Genomic DNA, 22,059 nt, shown 5'->3' with positions numbered 1-22,059 from the left:
TGGCTGGCCTAGTTCATCTCTGCATCCCTGATCTGGTCAGTCCCTCTCATGGCTTCCGTAGGGCCTTCTCTTGGACTTTGGAGAAGGCAGGGTAGAGGGTGGGTGAAGGGGAAAGAACCCCAGGGGGAGTTTGGTGGGAGTGGGAGTCCTCAGAGCTTTATCTCTGTCCAGAGCCAGAGATCCTCTAGTTCCAGGCTGCACACCTGGAGTGGGAGCAGGAAGAAAGGGAGCTTCTTTTTCTGGTCACCTGCAGGGCCACAGCTTCTAACCTCACAGGTTGAACTTTACTCACACAGGGTTCCAACAGCACTGAAACCCAGCTTACACTCGCCCCTGCCCCTCGCCAACCCTTGTCCCTCAGGCTGCATTTGCCCAGAGGGTTGGGCTCACTTCTTTGTAGCTTGCACAGAAGTGCCCTAGCCCCCTGGCTGGGAGCCACTTAGGCAGGACCGCAAGATTCCTCTTGAGTCTTCTCAGCGGCTCTGGGAGAAGTCACCATTTCAGAAAACTGAGCCCAGGGAGATGAAAGGCTTGTCCAGTGCCACACAGATGACGTGTGGCAGGGAAGACTTGTGAGCCCAGGTCTGCCAGAGGTGATGGAGGAGGTGATGGGGTGCTCAGGGCAGGGCAGATGAATCAAATCCCCCACAGGCACAGATGCCAGCACTCAGCCATAAACTCAGTCATTCGTTCAGAGACAAAACCAGCCGCCGATGCACTCACAGTTCCACAGACAATTACACACTTGCTGTGTACACCCAGACCCACGTAGACATCACCAACCCACATCACACCCACACAGGCCCCCGCATGCACACATGGCTCACGCACAGACATGGCCTCAGGGGTGTGCTCACACTCCCAGAGTCCCAGACTCACATGCTTTCACACAGACATCCTCCTAATGACCTGAGGGTCATATTCTGCTGTGGTCATATGATGGTCTATAGGGACATGCATTATGGACAGCTGAGGGACAGGCCACACATGTGCTCAGGTCACCAGCTGAAGGGGAGGAGCTCCCCATAAAGTGGGGGGAAAAGTCAGGTGGGATGATTGTATCTGGAATTTTGCAGTCAGAAAAGTTAATGCAAAAGCAATTCTAGCGTTCATTTCCAAGACAAAATTGAGAAGGTCTGGAGGAGGGCATGGCAGCCCGCTCCAGTATCTTGTGTGGAGAATATCATGGGCAGAGGAGCCTGGCGGCCACAGTCCATGAGGTCTCAAAGAGTCAGACATGACTGAGCGACTAACACACACACTGGTGAGGTTGGGGGACAGTCTCATCTTTTTAGGGTTTTGGGGCCTCTAAAGGAACTGCACAGATAGATTCTCACAGGCACAGCAATAGCACGAGATCTCCTGAGCTCATGTGTTTACATGGCCCTGAGCTCTGTGTGTGTGTGTGTGTGTGTGTGTGTGTGTGTGTGTGTACACATGCGCTTAGTGGCTCCCGGATTCTTGGGATATAAGGAGGGAAAGTAGGAGAAGTTCCAGAGACTCCGGATGTTTGTTCTGTGGCTTCCTGGGCCCTCCAAAGGCAAATACTTTTGGATGCCAGCCTGCCTGCCTGGGCAGGGTGGGTGGGGTGGTGGGTTGTGTGAGGAGCCTGCCTCTGGAGCCCCACAGACAGGGGGACCCTGCATAACGATGCAGCGTGACCGAGGCCCATGGCCAGCTTCCCGTGGACTCGGGGGCCCATCACCTCCCCTCTCTGGGGCTCGGTTCCCCCATCTGAAAAATGGAGGCAGAGAGGAGGTGAGACTGGATGGGCCTTCCCCTCGAGACTGAAATCAAGAGACATTCCAGGCCCAGGGTGCAAAAGAGAAAACCAAAGCTGGTGGGGAGATGCTGGGGTCAGGGGAGGGTGTGGGAGCCCAGAGCCTGCAGAGTCTCCCCACCAACGACCCCTTCCCTGGAGAAGGGCAGTGCCTCAGAGCTTTACTCAGGGAGTGGAGGGGGAGGGAGGCCCAGCCCGAGCTGATCTGCCAAGGGGAGCAGAGGAGGCAAGGTGGGGCTGAGACTCCCCTGAACCCTGAAGGACTGGATGGGGAGCCAGAGAGCACAGCAGGGGTGGGGCACCAGAGCAGACCTGGGCTGGACCTGGAAGGACAGGAGGGGAGAAGTGAGGAAATGGAAATGGAGGAGCCAGGGCCTGGAGGTGGGAGGATGATGGGGTAGTCGGGAGAAGGTTGGAGAGTTGGGAAGAGGCTGGAGTGTGCCTGGACTCGGGCATCAGTAAGAATAGCAGTGGCCTCGTCTGGGGTGCTTCACAAACAGTTCCAACAAGTCCCAGAGCTCAGAGCCTATTCTGGGGCCCCGGGAGCCATGGCAGGTGTGTGTGTGGGGGGGGTGGCTCAGAAAGGGCCCCGCTCTGGGGAACAAAATCGTTGGAAGCTCAGAGGCAGGGGCATGCCTGAGATGAACCCTGCCCAGAAGATTTCTCATTCCAACCCCCAATACAGTGGGACTATTTTTAGGAACAATGAGATGCTCACACATTCCTGCAGGGGCAGGGAGAAGGAAGGGGGGCCGGGAGCCAGTGCAGAGGGAAAGGGTGGACCCTGCCCCTCCCTCCAATTCGGGCTTCGTCCTCAGGGCCAGCGAGGTTTGAGGACCCTGGCCAGCCCTGCCTCCCTAGCCCCAGCCCCAAGGTCCCCTCCTGGCTCTTCTTTTGTTCCTCAGCTTCTGAATCGGTCCTTATCTCTGTCCCAGTCTCTTTCTCATACTCACCCTCCCTCCCAACCCCTAGTCCATGCGCCGGGAATTGGGGAACAGCTGAGATGGACCAGACCCTGAAGACAGAGCCAAATACAGTCATGGGACCCAGCAGTGAGGCTGTGGGAGAGACGCATGCCAGAGAAGAACAGACTGAGAGAGAGAGACAGAAGTGGAGAATCCAGGAAGGCCGGGAGGGAAACAGAGTTCAGGTCAGAGCCGGGAAAGTCCCCTCTGCGGCCTGCTGTCGGCCTTGCTCTGGAGGGGACGCCCTGCCCGGCCAGCCCCCTTCACCCCCAGCAGCCCCTCCCCAGGCCGGCCCTTCCTCCCTGCCCTCTGCAGGCCCACACTAACCCTGTGCCAGGCCAGTGCCATCCGTTACTGACTTCCCAATGTGGGCACCATGTCTGGCACAGGGAGAGACCAGAGGCCCTGTCCCTGACTTGGAGGAAGGCACCCAGCCCCTCCCTACATCTGAGAGGGTCTCAATCCATCCACCAGCCAAGACGGAACCTGAGGGGCCTCTAAGACGACAGTGCTCAGCAGGGAGGGAGCCTAGTGTGTCCCGAAGGCCTGTGGCCGGAGCAAAGCCTCCTGACTCCAGGTGCGCACATGCTTAATTGCTCAGTCGTGTCCAGCTCTTTGTGACTTTATGGACTGTAGCCCGCTAGGCTCCTCTGTCGATAGGATTCTCCAGGAGAGAATATTGGAGTGGATTGCCATGCCCCGCTCCAGGGGATCTTCCTGACCCAGGGATCAAACCCGTGTCTCTTAAGTCTCCTGCATTGGTAGGTGGGTTCTTTACCACTAGTGCCACTTGGGAAGCCTGACTCTGGGTGAGAACTGGGCAAGTCCTTTCCTGCCTCTCCTGGTCTTAGCCTCCCCTAGTCAAGCTGGGGACTAGGTTCCATAGGCCTGAGGCCCTTGTAGACTCTGGTCCTGTGTGAATTCTCAGGAGGGCTGAGAGGAGCACAAATGACCCACCCAGGAGGGCTGCCTGGAGGAGGTAAACTCACTTATGAAAGAAGGTGATAATGTTAGTGCTCCAGGGGAAGGGCCCTTCCCTCCTGACATACCATCTATCCCCTGCCCTCTCTGCATGGGGAGGTGATCCTGAGGCAGAAGGACCCCTCAGCCTGCAGAGATGTCTTGGAAATGTTGCCAAAGTCCTCTGTACAAGGCATTCTCCTTCCTTAGGCTCCTCTAAGACAGTAACTGTGCTAGACTTGGAAGACTTTGAGAGGACTTAGCTGTCTTCCTGGGCCAGGGGTCTCCAGAAGTCATTAGGTCCACCCCTCTTGCTTGGTAATGGCATATACCCTTCACAGCCCAACAGCCCTGGGCACTTGGGAGTCTAGCTGATCATTTGATAGCTCAGTGAATACCTCCTGACAGCCGTGATGGGGGCTGCATGATACTGGGGTCCCTAGGAGGAAGAGGATAAAACCTCTGCCCTCTAAGAGCCCCCAGTCTGTTGGGGGAGCCAGGTGGACTGTAGTGGGAACTCTGCATGCCACGCCATTATGGGGAGCACAGGCTGTAAGAGCCCTAGGTGGGAGACTCAGACTGGCCTGAGGGAGGGAGCAAAGACAAAATGTTCCTGGAGGGAGGCCCAGAGAAGGGAGGCCAGTCGCTCATTTATTCAATCATTCATGGGTCCAATTGTTCCTTCGACTGTTGTTTCCTGAGAGACATTAATTCGTCTCTGACGCTGGTCCCAGCGGGTCACACAGCTCCATCCTTCTCTCCTGCTTGGGCCACTGTGTCTGCCTCTCAGAGGCTCCTGGACTTGCTTTGTTCAGCCCCCAACCCACCCTGAAGGGAGAGGGTGAGGCTGAGAAGGGTTCAAAGACATTAAGGGTCATGGGACCCAGACCTGAAGGCCAGCCGGGTTCACCCAGTCCTTTGTTGGGGCACAGACTCCCTGGCAGGGCCCTGTCCTTGCCTACACACCACTGGGGGCAGGCAGCGCACCTCCTTGGTCCCAGGCTTCTCTTTAGTGGTATGACTGACTCATGGCCGGCTCCTTGGGACTCCCAGGCCATGCCCCACCTTGCCCGCACGGGGCCTTGGCCAGGAGTCAAGAACAGCAGAGGCATCAGGTGTTGGGGATAGCAGTGATGAGGGGCTGCTGCTGGTGTGCTTGGGAGGAAGGCTGTGACGCTGAGGAGAACGTGAGCAATGGGGGTGGAGGTCGCTGTCGGCTCTACCATGAGAATGAGGCAGAGGGGCATGGGCAGCATGCCTAGGCATGAGCCTATCCTGAGCCCCCACCCCCCACCGCAGGCCATCTTTTGCCTCCCCCACTTGGCTCTGGCCTCCCTCCCTCTGCCCACTCTGCTGTTCCCTCATCCCATCCTTTCCTCACCCCAGACCCTGTGCTAGGGGCTGAGGGGGCCAGAGAGTCAAGAACACAGAGAGCTGACTGGCCATACGATTCCTACCTGGCTGAGATTGGCTTGGAATGGGTGAGGGGCTCGGGAGGGGCTGGTTATGAATGTCGGAGGCAAGGAGCCCACAGGAGGGGCTGAGCTCATCAGGGAGGTGGGGAGATGTGGTGGGGGGTCTCCGGGACCGGGCTCAGGTGTACTCTACAGTGCACGTGTCTCCAGTGTGGCTCGGAGGCTGGAGACGCGGCCCTGTTGGAGTAACAACTGAAGCCAGAGTCTGCGAAGAGCAGGTGAGGGGCGGAGAAGGGGTTGGTGGGGAGAGAGGGGGACCCAGAGGAGGGAGGAAGGAGCAAGAGAGGGGGGAGAGGGCAGGCCCTTCCTTTAGGCCTGGGCCCCTGAACTCTGAGGGGCCCCTTCCACACACCCTGGTCTCTTGTCACTCCCTGCCCCACCTCACTCTCCTTCCAGGACCTCTGCCTCTCCCTGCCTGGGGACCTTCTCTGAGGAGTCCCCCTCATATGTGTAAGTGGCATGGACTTGCCAGAAGATGGGTCATTCTTACCTGAGCAAGGCCCCTCCTTTCTGATCCATAGTCTCCTCACCTATGAAACAGGATGGTCAATACAAGCACCTCCCAGGGTTCATGGGAGGACTAGAGAGAGTGTGTGTTGCTGGGTCTCCAAGTGTGGTCCCTGGGCCAGTAGCTGAGAGTGTGTTGGAAATGCAAACTCTTAGCCTCATCCCAGACCTACTGCATCAGAAACTCTGGGGGTAGGGCCAGCAACCTGGATGCTAACAAGCCCTACAGGGGTTCTGGTGCACAGGTTTGAGAACCACTGATGGATGCCCCTAGCACACAGTAGGTGCTTTTTCTTCCCTGCAGAAGTAGGACTCTGACATGTGAACTTGTCCAACTGAGGCCTGGGCCTCTCTCCTGCCACTTCCTCAGATCAGGTCTCCCAGGGATCACCAAGCCTCTTTCTTCTATTTTCTTGACCCTGGTCCAGCTCAGCTTTGTTGAGGGGAGGTCTGGGGCTGCAAGATCTTAGCACTCCTGGGCAGCTGTCCTCTGTGTGTTTAAGGTGCCAGATCCATTCAAGGCAGCTCTTTGGGTACACAGCAGGTCTGGGTGGGCAGGAGGGGAGAGAGGAGGAAGGGCCGCCCCTCCTGCTTCCTGGCTATCTCCTGAGTCTGTGGGGTGAGCCACACTGCAAGGGCTATGAGAGTCACAGAGTAAGTTCCGGGCCCTTGGGCTTGGCTGGGGTCTGAGGCCCAGTCCCCAGGGGCTTCTCTGGCCTGAGCCCCCGGGAAGCCTCCTTTGGGGGAGCTCTGCCACTCCTGCTGGTGGAGCAGATGGGCTTGCAAGTGCCAGGCGCATGCTGGGTGCAGAGACAGATGGGCTCCTTTGTCCCTGAAGGCCCTGTTCTCTGGGAAGAGGAGAATATGTGTGTGATGCCCACCAGAACAGGAGGCAGGAAGTGGAAGAATAGATGGCATCTGCCCTGGCACCCCTGGTTTCTCCCATCATGACCACCTTGCTGGGTACCCTTATTCTGGGGGTGCCAATCTTGGGTCAGACACTTTCACCACAAGTTCTCAAGAAGACCACCTGGAGAGTTAGGGAAGGAGTGGGCAGGAGAGACAGGAGTTGGGGGCAGGGAGCAGGAGTGTACAAGAGAGAGAGGGCAGAAGCCATCTGAGAGGAGAGAGGATTGGAGATGGGAAAAGACATTGAGACTCAGAGGTGAGACACGAGAGCAGCCTGTGACAGACATGGACCGAGGGAGGCATGGCAAGAGGGAGAGACCCACTCGGAGAGATCGGGGAGACAGAGCCTGAGAGAGACACAGGTCCAGAGGGAAGGAAAGAGGAATAGAGTGAGAGGGGCTCCAAGGTCCTTGGAAGTTCCCATTTTAGAGAAAGGGACACCAAAGCCCAGAGAAAGAGGAGGTTCCCCAACCCCAGGCCACCCAGGGGACCTAGCTCAGGCAGAGGTGGATAAATCAGCATGTATAAATCAGTCGCAGTAACACAGCTTGCCTTAGGAGGTACCTTGCCATTGGGTTTGGTGTTATTGCCTTCTTTTAGGTCACTCTGGGGGCACAAGGAGGCTTCCCTCTGGAGACCAAGGGGTAGGCTGTAGGTTCCCAGCAGTAGGGAAAGCAATAGATGGTTGATGGAGGTCACGAGAGACAATGAGACTCACAGAGACAAGACAGGAGAGCAGCATGTGACACTGACCTTGACCTTCAAGAAGTCCATCAGTGCCTCTGCTGGTGGCTCCAGAAAGGATAAAACCAAGGTCTCTGGCTTCATATAATCCATTAATGAGTTAGAAGTCATTTTGTCCAGACTCTCTTCCTACCCAAATGAGTGTAGAAAGGCTGATCCAGTCCCACTGCTGGTTCCAGAGGAGACCGATTGCTCCAAACAGGCTCCATTTTTTTGGTACCTGGGGTACTTTCTAGAGTGTGTGGGGAGTGGCACCATCTACAGTGCTGAGTGGACCTACCTCCAACCATAGGGCTACAGGTAGGGAGCTGGGGAAAGTATGAAGGCTCCATCCATCCATCTATCCATCCTTCTACCCATCTACCCATCCACTCATCCATTCATCTATCCATTCACGTGTCCATTCAGTTCAGTTCAGTCGCTCAATCATGTCTGACTCTTTGCAACCCCATAGAGTGCAGCATGCCAGGTTTCCCTGTCCATCACCAACTCCCAGAGTTTACTCAAACTCATGTCCATTGAGTCGGTGATGCCATCCAACCATCTCATCCTCTGTCATCCCCTTCTCCTCCTGCTTTCAATCTTTCCCAGGATCAGGATCTTTTCCAATGAGTCAGTTCTTCGCATCAGGTGGCCAAAGTATGGGAGTTTCAACTTCAGCATCAGTCCTTCCAGTGAATATTCAGGACTGATTTCCTTTACGATTGACTGGTTGGATCTCCTTTCAGTCCAAGGGACTCTCAAGAGTCTTCTCCAACACCACAGTTCAAAAGCATCAATGCTTCGGCACTCAGCCTTCTTCACAGTCCAACTCTCACATCCATACATGACTACTGGAAAAACCATAGTTTTGACTAGATGGACCTTGGTTGGCAAAGTAACGTCTCTGGATTTTAATATGCTGTCTAGGTTGGTCATAGCTTTTCTTCCAAGGAGCAAGCGTCTTTTCATTTCATGGCTGCAGTCACCATCTGCAGTGATTTTGGAGCCCAAGAAAATACAGTCTGTCACTGTTTCCATTGTTTCTCCATCTATTTGCCATGGAGTGATGGGACCAGATGCCATGATCTTAGTTTTTTGAATGTTGAGTTTTAAGTCAACTTTTTCACTCTCCTCTTTCACTTTCATCCAGAGGCTCTTTAGTTCCTCTTCACTTTCTGCCATAAGGGTGGTGTCATCTGCATATCTGAGGTTATTGATATTTCTCCCGGCAATATTGATTCCAGCTTGTGCTTCATCCAGCCCGCCATTTCGCATTATGTACTCTGCATATAAGTTAAACAAGCAGGGTGACAATATGCAGCCTTGACATATCCATTCACCCATTCTCACTGAATTAAAACACAAAATGGTAGAACTATGTGTTGTTAGCTGGAAGGACCCATTTTAAGTAGTGAGGAAACAAACTCAGAAGAGGAAAGAGCCTACTAAGGCCACACAGAATTTCCATAGTCAATCTGGGACACACTGGAAACAGCTGCTCTTCACTATACCCCACAGATTCTCCTCTGGAGTCTGGGAAATTGCTGGTTGTCATGCTGATATTTACACTGATGTTTGTTCACAAAAGCTGCAAGGGCAGGAAATGTGACCTCTTTCACCCCACCCTTAGCTTGGCTGAGTGTGTTTGAGTGTGTTTATTTTTGCATGTGTGTACATGCTTAAGTGTATGTTTATGTGTGCATTGTATATTGCATGCATGTGTGCTCAGTCCTGTCCAACTCTTTTTGACCCCATGAACTAAATAATGCCTGCCAGGCTCCTCTGTCCATGAAATTTTCCAGGCAAGAATATTGGAGTGGGTGGCCATTTCTATAGGGTTGCATTTTTATCCATGTGTGTGAGTTTGTGTGCTGGTGTGTACATGGGAATATGTGTATGTGTGACATGTGTAGATGTGCGTGAGAGCAGGTATGGCTCTGTCTGTACTTTTCCTCTCCTCAGCTGTTTAAGATTTCTGGGGTTTAAAACTCTTTGACTTGAGCCTCAGTACCATTGACTCTTCTCCCTTCACTGGGGCAGCCACTCTGACCTCTGAGCCTCACCTCATGCTCTGTGGAATGTGAACTATTTCCTCCCTGAGTTGATGCAGAAGGTGAAATTGCTTTGGGCTCTTGGCAAGATTCAAGAAGGCAGCATGAGAGCAAATCTTGAAGGCCAAGTGTGAAGTGGCGCTTCCCAGCTGTGTTTCCTACACTCAACACCCGCCATCTTGGGGCAGGCAGGCAGGGCAGGGTCAGGAGGTGGGTGGACAGAAGGATATCAGGCAGAGGCCACCCAGGGGTTCATCGCCGTGCTTCCATCCCGCCCACTGGGCCCCCTCTCTGCCGCTCCAACTGTCTTTAAGTTTCCTTACCAATTCCCTTCTTGTGCCATTATCTTGCCCTTAGCCTGAGGAGTCACAGAAAACTGACCAATCCAAGCAAAGGCCAGAGAGGTATCCACCAATCTCAGTAAAGGACAGGTCAGGGCATTCCCCAATCCGAGTAAAGGGCAGGTCGAAGAGCCACCAATCAGAACAAAGGACAGACTATTCTCTCTAAGGACCCTGGGAAGGGAGCTGGGGGTCAGTCCAGAGGAGGAACAAGACAGAGGCTGGAGATCCAGAGAGGTGGGTTCTGGACCCTCTGTCCTGACTGGCTGGCTGACCACAGATGGGGCATTGCTTTTTTTTTTGAGCCTCAGTTTCCTCATCTGTCAAATGGGGAGACTTAGCTGTCCTAAGCCTGTGGCTTTGAGACAAGTCTCCCTGGACATCAGAACTCACTCTGTCACCTTGGCCCCTCTTCTCCAACTTCCACACCACACACACAAACTCCATTAGAGGGCAGGGCCCCCGACTTAGCTTATCCTTCCCCACTGCCTCCAGGCAGGAACAGACCTAAACCAGCACTGCCTTCTGGGGCCAAGCCCTTGGAACTGTCTGAGGAGCCTGGGTTGGCAGACTTTATTTCAGGATTATCTAGGACATCAGCTCTTCCTCACCTCTTTAGTCTGCAGAATTGACCTAGAAAGGCCACAGTGGCCAACATGTTGCTGAGCCCTGGACCTGTGAGTCCATTAGGAAGTATCTGCACCTGTGTGAACCTATATGTGTACCTGGAAGGTGTCTGAGGGCAGGCTGGGATGTTTCTGTGAGAATATGAGGGTCTGTGACTGGGTAGCCAGGTATGTGTGGTGCTGAGAGTGTGTGAGCTGTGATGAGGAGAGCCTCAGGATCAAAGGACAGTTGATCCAATTTGGGGAATTTATTGTGGAGTCAGCAGCTCCTGGTGTCCTAGGATGGAGACACATCTTCATGACTGAAATGTGTCTTCACTTGAGCAGTAGAAGGGATCAAAGGGAGGTTGGGGGTTGGAGAAAACAATGCCATTTGAAGAGAAAGCCCACCACTGCTCCCTCAACCTGGAACACAGGACTGGGTGGGAATGGGAGTCAGGGTAGGGAAGGAAACTGAAGCCAAGAAGATGCAAGGTGAAATCTGGAGCCAAAGCCCAGACCACAGGCTTCATCTGGACCCCAGTGCAGGACTCCTCTCTGTAACCTCTCTGAAAAATGGGCATCTAGCCAATTTTTGCAAACCTCCAAGTATGGGGAGCTCAGTTCCTCACCTCTCTTCTAGTGGCCTCTGCCTATGAGCGAGAAGCAGGGACCTTTCTTGTCTTGGTTCTACCTGGAAGAAGATCTTTCACTCCCCTGGGCCAAAGTCAGCCTCCTGTGAAATCCTGGGAGTCTCCAGGCTGTCTCTGGGGCCACAGAGTCCAGTCGCCCTGCCCAGGAAAGCCTGAGATATTGGAGTCAAATACTGAAACTCCTGGATCTGTTCTGCTGCAGGCAAGGCATCTCCAGGTTCTCCATGCAGGACTTGCTTTCTTATTCTCTCTTTACATACGTCACTTCCTCTGAATGAGTCTCTTCTTGTCCTTACCTGGGACATAGTGCACTGGGGATGATCTAGTCAGCCCATGGACATGGAGCAATTCTCATCTTCTCTAGTTAGGGTAACAGATCTTTATTAATATGCCCTGCAATCTCATCATTTTAATATATTACCTGCCACATTTATGCTGTGGGCTCATACTGAGATTATGGCCCAATAAGAGCCTCAAGCTCACGTCGCTTACAGGAATGGGGGCCACGCCATGTGTCTTCCATCCTACAATTAATCACTTGGCTCTATGAACACAGACTGAGCCATCCACAAGGAAGACATCAGAAAAAAACTTGCAGGGGCTAGCGGGGAGGGCCTGGCTGAGTGGATGGTATGAGTCACAGTCCTGCTTTGGCCCTGGATCCTCTGTTCTGTTACCTTTCTCTTTGATCCCCATGGTTTGAGCCAAGTTAATAGAGCGAGAAGCAGGGACCTTTCTTGTCTTGGTTCCGGCTCTCCAAGGACGAGGCCTGTTCCTGGGACAGGAAGGCTGTGAGGCAGTCAAGGCTGATTTCTCCTTCCCCTTCTGTCTCACCAGGGGCTGGCCTCACTGTGTTTCTTGACTCTTGTGGGCTCATGTACCTCGTGGACTCTCGCTACTCGCAGCCCCTCACTAGGCTAAAAAATGAGAGTATGCGAGACCACCTCCCTCCTTGGGAAACTGAGTGGGACCCAGATTCAGCAGATGTTTCGCTGAGCACCTATGTGTTTGGGCACTCAGTTTGATTTCATCACCATATCAGCCTGTAGGGGGAGATAGCCTTAGTTGCCCCCAGTTTACAGATAGAAGACTGAGGCTCAGTGACTTGACCAAGATTCACACTGCTTATAAATAGAGGAGCTAGAATTCAAATTTGGAACTTTTTGTTTACTTGTTTTGTTTTATGTTAATAAGGAAGCTTGTACTTTCCCTGCTATGCCTGAGTTGTCCTTGGCTGAAAGACAAGAGACCTAGGGTCTAGACAAGACTTGACCTCTTGACTTACTGTGAGTTCTTTGCTAAGTCCCTGACCCTTCTCTAAGCCCCAGACCCCTCATTGTAAGATGAAGGGACTTGGACATTTTAAGGCCTTAAGACTGGTTGGGGAAATAAAAATAGATTGGTTGGGGGGCGGAAAAAAGACTGATTGGATTCTGAGTTCCTAAGATCCTGGGACTCAAGTGTCTGCTAGCCTTAGGCCCCAGTTTAAGCTGAGAGTTTGTATTCCCAGCCCCCTGGGGAGGGGCGCTGTCCTGGCCTGCCTGGCAGAGAGGCCCTCACTGCCCTTTCCTCTCTTCCAGGATGCTTTGCTGAGCCTGGGCTCCGTCATCGACGTTGCAGGCTTGCAACAGGCTGTCAAGGAGGCCCTGTCGGCTGTGCTTCCCAAAGTGGTACGTGCCTTGCCCCATACTTTCCTGCCCCTTAAGCCTTTGCTCCACTCCTCTTAAACAGGGTTGAGAAAGAAAGAAGAAGCAGGGTCTTTGCCCAGAGGACTCTCATGGGGAAGTGAAGGGTTTGGGTGAGTGTTTAAGAGGAGGAGGAGGAGGAGGAGGAGGAGGAGGACTAAAACTAAGCCCCAGTGAATGAACTGATACAGGAATTCTGGAATGTCTGGGACAGAAGGGGCATTAGAGTGTAATTGGAAAGATCATGTCGCAGATTATGGAATGGATTCACTTAGGATAATAACCTAATGGGTTCACTAGGTAGGACCTAGTGAGTCACGTGAGATTTGGAATACGTATAGCAGGAAGGATTGAGTAGACATGCAGAAGAACTTCCTTGGCACCAGCCGTGTGCTGGAATGGGGCTTGGCCTTGATGAATAGATCTGTGCTGAGTTCAGGTGTCCTGTCTAGTCAGGAGCCTGGATAAGATGTCCTCTAGAAGCCTCTAGAAGCCTTTAAGCTTCTCTCTGACCCATCCCAACACCATAGATGAGGTTGCACACCGGGAACAGGTGCAGGGTGGCTGCTTGGGCCCCTGGTCACGGGGTCAGCATGGTTTCCTGGGCCTGGAGTGCCTGGATGAGGAGACTGTACTCCTCTTCAGTTGCCCCAGGCCACTCCTCAACTCAGCTCCAGTGGTCACTATGCATCCCTTATGAAGTAGGATGGATGAACTGGCTCTCAAGACACAAAGCAGAAGTGTATCAGTTGTGCCAGATAGCAGGGAGCAGGGGACTGTCAGTCTGGGGAGGGGGACTCTGACACCATAAGAGGCAGGCGAGACTTACCAGAAGAGGAGATGCCTAGACTGAGTCCCCATAGCCTGGGGTGTTCCCTCCTGTACCCTGGACACCAGCCACCAGCAGAGCCCACTGTGTCTGAATCTGCTGGATGAATGATCCACCCAAGGCCCAGAGAGGGAGGACACTTCCCCCAAGGTCACACAGCATGACAGGAACAAATGGGGCTTGGCACCTAAGCATCCCCATTCGCTTTCCTCAGCTCTGTCTTTTCAAAACCTCCTGGAAGTTCAGAGCCCAGGAGGAAGACTAATGAGTGAGCTTTATTGAGCGTGAAATTGGTAGGAAGTGGGTGGTGTGTTAGCTCCCAAAATAAGTCCTCCCGGAGATGGGATTGAGGCAACATCTGGCCTGGGGTGGAGAAACATCTGGAAAAGAAGAGGCAGGGAGGTTGGCAGGTCAGCATCCACGAGGCTGCCCTGGGAGTGGGGAGGAGGAGGGTCTTCACAGGCAGGATGCTGGTGATGCCAGCATAGATGCCCTTGTACGGACTAATTGTATCCCCAAAGCAGGGTACCGGGAAGACAGCTCCGGTCCAGGTGACTAATCCCTGGGACAGTGGGAAATGTTTGTCTTGGTCCACCCCAAAGACCTGCATGAGCTAGGGAAGCCCTGACTTTGGGGAGGGAACCCTGTCTTGACTGCATGGAGGAGCTCAGCTCTCCAAAGAGGGGTGGGGAGACGGCAGGCCTGCTCTGCCTCTAGGGAGGGGTGGGGAGATGCCAGGGAGGGGAGCTGCTGGCACCTGGCTCCCTCATCAGCACCCATTGTGGCAGGCAGCCGCAAATGCAGTTGGGACTGATGTGTCTGAAATGATTCCTCCTTCTCTCCAGTAAACTCAGCTAATTTTAACCCAGAGGGCTGCGAGTGAGGGGGTGGAGGCAGATGGACACCCGGAAGTGAAGTGAGGATCTGCGTGCCTGCCTGCTCCCCACTCTCGGATTGCCCACCCCTCTCTCTGCCAGGACAGGACTCTGGGTACTAGGTAGCATCTTAACCTCTTTGGGGGTCAAATCCTACAGGCCCCTCCCAGGCTGCATAAAGGGTTGGTTGACAGGAAGAGGCTGAATGTAGATGAGGCATGAGGGCCTCCTTCCCATTGATTTCTTCATCCCCAAACTTCCCTACTAGACCCTCCCCCGGGAGGACAAAGGGGCCTGGGTCTTCCTGTGTCTGCCCCGCTCACTCTCCTCAGGCCCTGTCATTTCTGGCCCATGCCACTTCTGAGCTTGGCTCAGGTTCTCTGGAGGCAGGACTGGGGCATCTCCTGGGGGTTGGGAGAAGGTGGGGGCTGGCTGGGGACAGCCAAGGGCAACAAGAGTGTGTGACTTTTGTGGGTTGTGGACTCTCACAGCTGTGAAAGCCAATGGCTTCTGAGAAGGACTCCATGCTTACTTACTTTAACATGGAGCTTCAGTGTCACCTCCTCCAGAAGCCCTCCCTGATACAGTCAGCAGAGAGGAGAGCTCTCCATTCTCCCACTGAGAAAACAACACCTCTCAGGATACTGAGCCAGGCACGTGGGTACCCCCTCGATGAGGTGTAGGCTCTGCTGAGCACCCGGGTCTCCCTCATCACATGCAACTCCAGCAGTGGAGACGCTCTGCAGACAGGTTGGCTGTGGGTCTCTAAGAGTGGCCAGTCCTGCTTGGAGGGAATGTGGATTTTCTCTTGTGGGTCAGTGAGGGCAACTGCTTCTGCCAAGATGTGGTCTGTAACTGAAACCAAGACTTCTCTGGGGGGTAGTTCCTGACAGTCCAGTGGCTGGGGCTCTGTGCTTTCACTGCCGAGGGTGTGGGTTCAGTCCCTGGTCAGGGAACTAAAATCCTGCACGCTGAGTGGCATGCCCCTACACCCCCAAAAAAGGACAGCTCTGGGTCCTTGGAGGGAGGATTGACAAGCTGCAGACTTGATATGCTTCAACCAGAGCTTTGATCTCACTCCAGGGAATGGTCATTCCAAAATACAAATCAGCTCCTGTGTCACAGGGCTCACCAGCTCCTCCCTCCCCAGTAGCAGTCCCTCTCCTCAACAAAATCCTCCCCAAGCTCCCTTCCCACTCAGCACCGCTGATCCCAAACCCACCTCCTGTGCCCCCTCCCTGGCCCCACCACTGTCGGTTCCATCAATGCTTTGGACTCTGTACACCTACCTACCTATTATTAATACTTGGCCCAGAAGCCATTCTCACCCACTTCCTTTCGTTGTTCAGTTGCTCATTCGTGTCCGACTCTTTTGTGACCCCATGGACTGCAGCACACCAGGATTCCCTGTCCTCTACCATCTCCATCTCCAACCCACTGCCTGAATATGTCTAATTCCCATGTCAGTTACAACTTTAAAGTCACTCCCTCCAAGAAGTCCTCCTGGCTTGGCTCACAGTGTGTGATTTCTTGGTTGTGTATCTGAGGTAGGTGGGAAGATTCCAGGGTGTTCAGAGCCTCTTCTGCAGTATGGCCCTGAGTGGACGCTCAGTTATTGTTTGTTGAGGCTGCAGTCTCTGCAGGGAAATATCTCAGGGTTGTAGGGTATTGGCGGGTTGTGGTCTGTTCCTTCAGCCCATCAGACCCTCCCCAGGAGAGAGTGAAGTGCTGAGATCACAAGGGAGTTTTCCTACCCTGGCTGCACTTAGAATCACCTGGGGAGTAATGACGGACAAACAGATGCCCACGACCTTGGCACCCAGACCTGTGTCAGACTGGAAGTGGGTGGTGGGAGGGCCTTTCCTCTGGATCTCATGAGTGCCTTCTGTTCTAGGAGACGGTCTACACCTACCTGCTGGATGGGGAATCCCGGCTGGTGTGTGAGGAGCCCCCCCACGAGCTGCCCCAGGAGGGGAAAGTGCGGTGAGCTGCTCTCCACCCATTGCCCTCTCACATGGTCAAGGGAGACCACAAGATCTGGTCTCACCCTCCCCATCTGACCTTGACCTCAGCCTCCCTGCCAGCTGGGGTTCCCTGGCCAGCTCACCGACTGCAGTATAGAGGGGAGAAGCACTGCCTTCTGTTGTGTTTGGGGAGTGGATGACACAGGGAAAGTGCCAACTGCTAGATTTCCTCCTGGAGAGCTATTCTAAACCACTGCAGCCTCCTTAGCTTGAGTCTCAAAAGGTCAGGGCTACCGTTGGTCAGCTAGAACCCCAGTAGGTTACGAGAACTGCCTGCAGGTTCTCACAGAATCACAGAACTCGGAGTCATAGAACGTCGGACCTCATGGTGTCAACTCTGAGAACGGGGAGATCACAGACCACGTCCCGCTGTGGGTTCTGGAGCCCAGCTGCTTGGGTTCAAACCCCAGCTCCAGTTTACTATCCAGGGCAAGGGACTCAGCCTCTCTGTGCCCCAGTTTTCTTGCTTGTAAACTGGCGATAATAATAGTGCTCATCTTGTAGTACTATTATGGGAGGATTCTTGGAAGGATTAAATGCTTAACACATGTAATGCCCTTAAAACTGTATCCATAATGAGTGCTAAATGTCTGTTTTTATTTTCATTATGGTAGAACACTGGAATCACTGACTTCAGGAACACGGGCTCAGTGCCCTCTTGTCCCTTGACACCTCTGAGCCTATTGAATTTAGCCTCCCTGTTTTCCAGATGAGTAGACATTGTGAGACGTGTCCAATGCCACATACTTGGTGTGAGGCACAGCCAGGTCTGGGACACGGTATCCTAGCTTCTGGCTGTCCAGGGGAGAGAGAAGGGAAATAGAGCTTGTCTGATGAGAAAATGTGGATGGGCAGGAACTCTGGTCCAGAGGAGGACAGGCCAAGGAGGATATGAGCACTGCCTTCTGGGTGGTGCAGAGACGTCATGGACCCAGGGAGCACTGGGTCGGGAGCTGTAAGGGGAGTGGACACCAGTGGGGGGTGTTACCTGGAGGCAGCGCTCCGCTCCAACAGGTCAACTAGTCAGGGATGTGGCTTTTTCAGGTAGTAGCTGAGGTTGGCAAGACACCTGTCACAGAGGCCATGGAAAGAGCTGCTTTTGGGGGATGCCAGAGGTCCTAATACTGGGGGTGCTGGTGGTCCTGAGACCACCTCCCCCGGCACGTGGAATCCTGGCTTCTTTGATGCTGTTCTATCCTCTGGCACTTGCCCATGGAAGGGGATGGTGCCTCTCCAATAGCTCTGAGCCTTCCCACCTCCTTTTCTCCCATTTGATTTTCCCACAGGGTGGGCAGGTAGGTGACACTGTCCCCTTTAGCGTCGTTTGACAACTTCTCCTCTCGAGGACTGTGTGGACTAAGGGAGCCATGCTCTTCTCTGGCTTCTAGTGTCCCATCTGTAAGATGGCAGGATAGGCTTGGGAGGTCTTCAGAATCTTAAGGGAAAAAATGCTATAATGTCCCCTCTTCTCCTCTGAGCCTGTACCCCTACCCCTAATCCTCAAGAACTTTATTTAATGTGAGGTTATCCGATCCAGTAAGTTTCCTCAAGGCAGTCTGGGAAGGCTCTCCTGAGAGAGGGATGCTGGATCGTAGACTCAGACAGCAAGAGGGGAGCATCCTTCAGGGTCTGCACTGCTCCTTCTGAGCCTGTGTAAGCTGGAGTGGGGCGGGGGGACTGCAGTCCAGGCATCTTTGAGGGGCTCAGATCCTCTGCAGCATCAGAAGCCCTTTCAGTAGCCCCACCTCCGGCCACTTCAGATTCAGTAATGCCTTTGGAAAAGGTACTAAAAAAAAAAAAGCAATTAAAAGTAAATGTTCCAATGCAGTTAGCCCAGAGTTGAGTGGAGGGGGGAAGACTGCTGGGACACGAGGCTCAGAAATCCTAGGAGGCCGAGGAGACAAGGCTGGTGAGGCTGGTGGGGCGTCCCACCAGCAAGTATGGGGATGAAGGTTCAGGCCAGTCCCCTCTTTTGAAATCTGTGCTCTGCCCACTCAACCACTCACTGTGTAGTGGTGAGCCCACCTCCTCGGCTTGGACTGAGAGACAGAGGTTTTTGGAAGAGGCAAGAGCAAGGGCACTCAAATGGGAATCAGACAGGCCTGGATTCTAGCCCTGCGCCATCCCTGCCTCAATGGGGCCCCTTCCAAGCCTGTTTTCTCACCTACAGAATGAAGATAACAGTGGGCCCTGCCTATGGGCTTACTGAGATCATAGATGCCAGGGCTTAGCCTAGGGCCAGCACACAGTAGGAGGTTAATGATTGCTGATTGCCCCCCACCCCCAAGTCCCAATGTATGTACTCATTGGGTGACTTTGAGAAAATTACTTCCCTTCTACCTTCCCTTCTGAAGGTGCCCTCTGTGGCTCTCTGAAGGGCCCTCTGGTGCGCCGTCGGGAGACCAGGCACCAGCCCCAGCCCAAGGTGGAGCCTGAGTGCTGGCCATGCCCAGTGGAGGGGGTGTTCCTCCAGGAAACCATGGAGGGCCGGCAGGGCTGGCAAACAGCAGCAGGTGTGAAGTGAAGACGGATCATAAAGACAGATAAGGGCCCAGAGTGGTGTGGGGAGGCAGGGTGGAGATGGGCCAGGGGGGAGTGAGGCGGCCCCACCAGCTACCCAGCCCTTCCCGTGATGCCCTGCACCCTCCGCGGGCTCACAGATGCCGTTTCATCCCCTCGTGTGTCCTGGGCTCCCTGCCTCCTTGTGCTTGCCGTGCTGTCTCCTCCCCCGTGAAGTCCTTCCGTGTACCATCTCCACCCTGACCAGCCCATTTCCCTTCTCTGCCAGGGCCCAGCCTGAGGGCTGCTAGGAAGCTTACTCCATAGACCCCCAGCACTAAGGAGGATTCAGTTTTCAAAAAAAGGTGTCTGGGCCTTGGAAGCCTCCCTAGGGGCTGGGTCTGTCCACGAGAAGAACCCTGGGCTGGGAGCCAGGACAGCATGGCTGCCGTCACAAGCTCTTGCTGTCTCCCCGGGCCTCAGTCCATGCTTCTGCGCGCCGATAAGCTGGGGCACTGTGACGTCTGAGGGCTGCCGCTCGGAATCCTGAGGCTGCAGGGGGGGTGCTTCAGGGCTGGGGAGGGAGAATCCTGGAGGGCTGCCTGGGTGAGAGGCTTCCTGGAAGCCTTCTCCTCTCTCTTCTCTGTGCCCCGCCTCTATCTCAATCAGCCTATTTCAGTCCTCTCCTCATTGTGTCTCCTGCCATCTTAAAGCCTCTGATTACTCCCTGCTGAGTACAGTGAAAGCCTTTCTGACTAAAGCGGAGACACCGCCCACCCCAGTCCCAGCTGGCTGTCTCCCTCTGCCACCATCTGGGGGGGCCCAGGGGCCCAACCCTGAGAGACATTTCTTCCTCAGAGTTGACTGGGTCCCCACTCACTGCAGACTCCGTCTGTCCCTCTGATTGATCTCAAGGGACACAGAGAACAGTCTGTTCCATCTCTGTGTAGTCTCACTTTCTGGGGGAGGGAGAGGGAGACAGAAAGGAGGGTTGGGGTCTTGGCCTGAATCATAATTTGTCTCCAAGAGGGATGAAAGATGAGAGTGAAGATGAGGCCCCTGGAGGTGGGGGGCTCTGTCAGGGGAGGGCGGCCTGACCTAAGAAGGGGCTCAGAGGAGTGGAAGAGGGCCTGGTGCTCTTTCCAGGCCATTGACCCCACTGACAGAGAGCCTTTTCCTCTACCCTCCGCTAAGCAAATAGTTGTTAAAGGGACGGAACCGTCATAAAGTCCACGCCCGTTCCTCTCCTGACTCTGTGTCCATCTGTCTTTATCTTCACTGGGGCAGCCCATGACCACCCAGGCACCAGGGCTGAGTCATTAGCCTTCAATCTGGACAGCTGGCCCCGGGGCTGTGGCGTTCCCTCCCCTCCAACATCATCCTGGTTGATGGAGGCAGTCAGGAGGGGAGAGAAGGCAGGGTTGGGGTGCTGAGTTGAGGGGACGTCATAGGGGATGGGGGGCTTCCCCGGTGGCTCAGCGGTAAAGAATCCGCCTGCAATGCAAGAGCCGCAGTAGACACGGGTTGGATCCCTGGGTCAGAAAAATCCCCTGGAGGAGGGCACGGCAACCCACTGCAGTATTCTTGCCTGGAGAATCCCATGGGTAGAGGAGGCTGGCTGGCTATAATCCATAGGGTCTCAGAGAGTCGGACATGACTGAGTGACTTAGCAGGCAGGCAGGCAGGCAGACATGAGGAGGGGATGTGAGCAGTAGATGAAGCCCCAGCCCTGACTGGGTGGAGGAGACACAGCCTTGGAGTCCCCTACCCACTTTCAGCATCTTTGAAACCTCTAGGGGGTCAGCAGTTCTGGAAAGGGTGAGGCAGCAGAAAAGGGCTCATAGCAGGGTGGGTTGAGGTGGGCATGGCCTGGCACAGCCCTGCCCAGGGCTCTGGGATGTGGCCGGCCAGGAGAGGGTGGGTTACAGAGCAAAGTTCCAAGGTGTGGGGGGGGACTCCTGAGGGTGGAATATCCTTGGAAGGCCCAGTGCCTGGTGGAAGATCTGGACCCAGTCAAGGCTGACCTGCCCCAGCGCAGCCTCCCTTTTGCTGTTCCAGGGACCTCTGAGACTGCAGGCCCTCACCGAGACCCAGTTTCTGTCTCTCAGATTCTCCCTCTCTAGTGAGAGTTTTACTCAGCAGCCAGCATGATCAGCCTGAAATTGAACCTGACCTTCACGTTGTCCTGTTCAAGTCCCTGGGCTCCCAATGTCCTCAGGATCAAGCCTAGTTTCTCAGGGTTGTGACTCTCTGCAGCCGCCAGGCCGGTGGACACACATTCTTTCTTTCCTCTGAGCCTTTGCCATGCAGTTCTCTCCACCTGCACTTCCTTTCCTGTCTGCCTTGATAACGTCTGTGTGTCCTCTAAGCCTCAACTCAGGCATCTCCTCCTCCAGGAAGCCTTCTCCTTCTCTGATCCCACTTCTGTCCTGCACCTGGGTCAGCGGGGGCCTGCTCTTCCTTCCTTTGTCAGGGCTCCTATCTCTGCTCTCAGGCCTGAGTCTGTACTTCATTTGCTGGACGACACCATGACTCCTCTTCTTCTCTTGGTGCTCGGTACCAAACTTGACCCAGAGGGACTCTGTGAAATAAACAAATACTCTGTGGAATGGCTTTAAGCAGAATGTCCCCATAGTTAGGACATCTGCCCTGACTCTGGCTGGATTTAAGGGACCTGACAGGAGGCAGGAGGCGAGGAGAGAGGCTGCTGCAGGTCTAGGGGAGAGGTGTCTATTTGAGCTGGGCAGTGGCTTGGGAATGGAGAGCAGGGGAGAGCCGTGGGGATGCAGGGGCAGTGACTCACCCATTGGATGCGGAGGTGAGAAGAGGGAGACATCCAGGACAGTTTGAGGATAAGCTGCAGGGGACCTGGTGGATGGTTGTGCTACTTCCGGGGAAGCGGTGGAGAGAATAAGTTCCAATCAGGACTGGGGGGATGTCTGACTATTTCAGGGGCACCCAGGGCAGGCCTTCAGCCGGACTTTGAGTCCTGGAGCTTAAGAGATTGGGGGCTGGAGAGTCATGAGACCATGAGCACAGAAGGGGAGTCTTGTGCAGAAGAGAAGAAAAGCTCGGGGCAATTCCTTCATCAGGGTCCTGGCTTGAGGGCAGAGTGGGGAGGTAGGAGGAGAGAAGCCAGGGCAGCCCACAGTCTGGGGGTTGGGAAGAGAGGAGT

The 22,059-nt window shown here is 54.4% G+C and overlaps 1 protein-coding gene across 5 annotated transcripts in view; it reads left to right on the top strand.

Annotated features, from left to right (window-relative positions):
* Positions 1-22,059, top strand: part of PDE2A (phosphodiesterase 2A) — a 96,825-nt gene that overhangs the window by 48,570 nt on the left and 26,196 nt on the right. For 4 of the 5 annotated variants that reach the window (XM_061380751.1, XM_061380753.1, XM_061380749.1 and 1 more), the window contains 2 exons: positions 12,553-12,642; positions 16,256-16,344. In XM_061380751.1, the coding sequence (XP_061236735.1) occupies positions 12,553-12,642; positions 16,256-16,344 (179 nt within the window). Of the gene's footprint in view, positions 1-2,752; positions 2,931-12,552; positions 12,643-16,255; positions 16,345-22,059 lie in introns of all 5 variants that reach the window. The other variant, XM_061380750.1, reaches the window with a different exon arrangement.

This window comes from Bos javanicus, chromosome 15 (assembly GCF_032452875.1).
Source record: "Bos javanicus breed banteng chromosome 15, ARS-OSU_banteng_1.0, whole genome shotgun sequence".
In the NCBI taxonomy this organism is placed as follows: Eukaryota; Metazoa; Chordata; class Mammalia; order Artiodactyla; family Bovidae; genus Bos; species Bos javanicus.
Note: the sequence above shows the minus strand (reverse complement) of the source record. Positions and strands in the feature narration are given on the sequence as shown.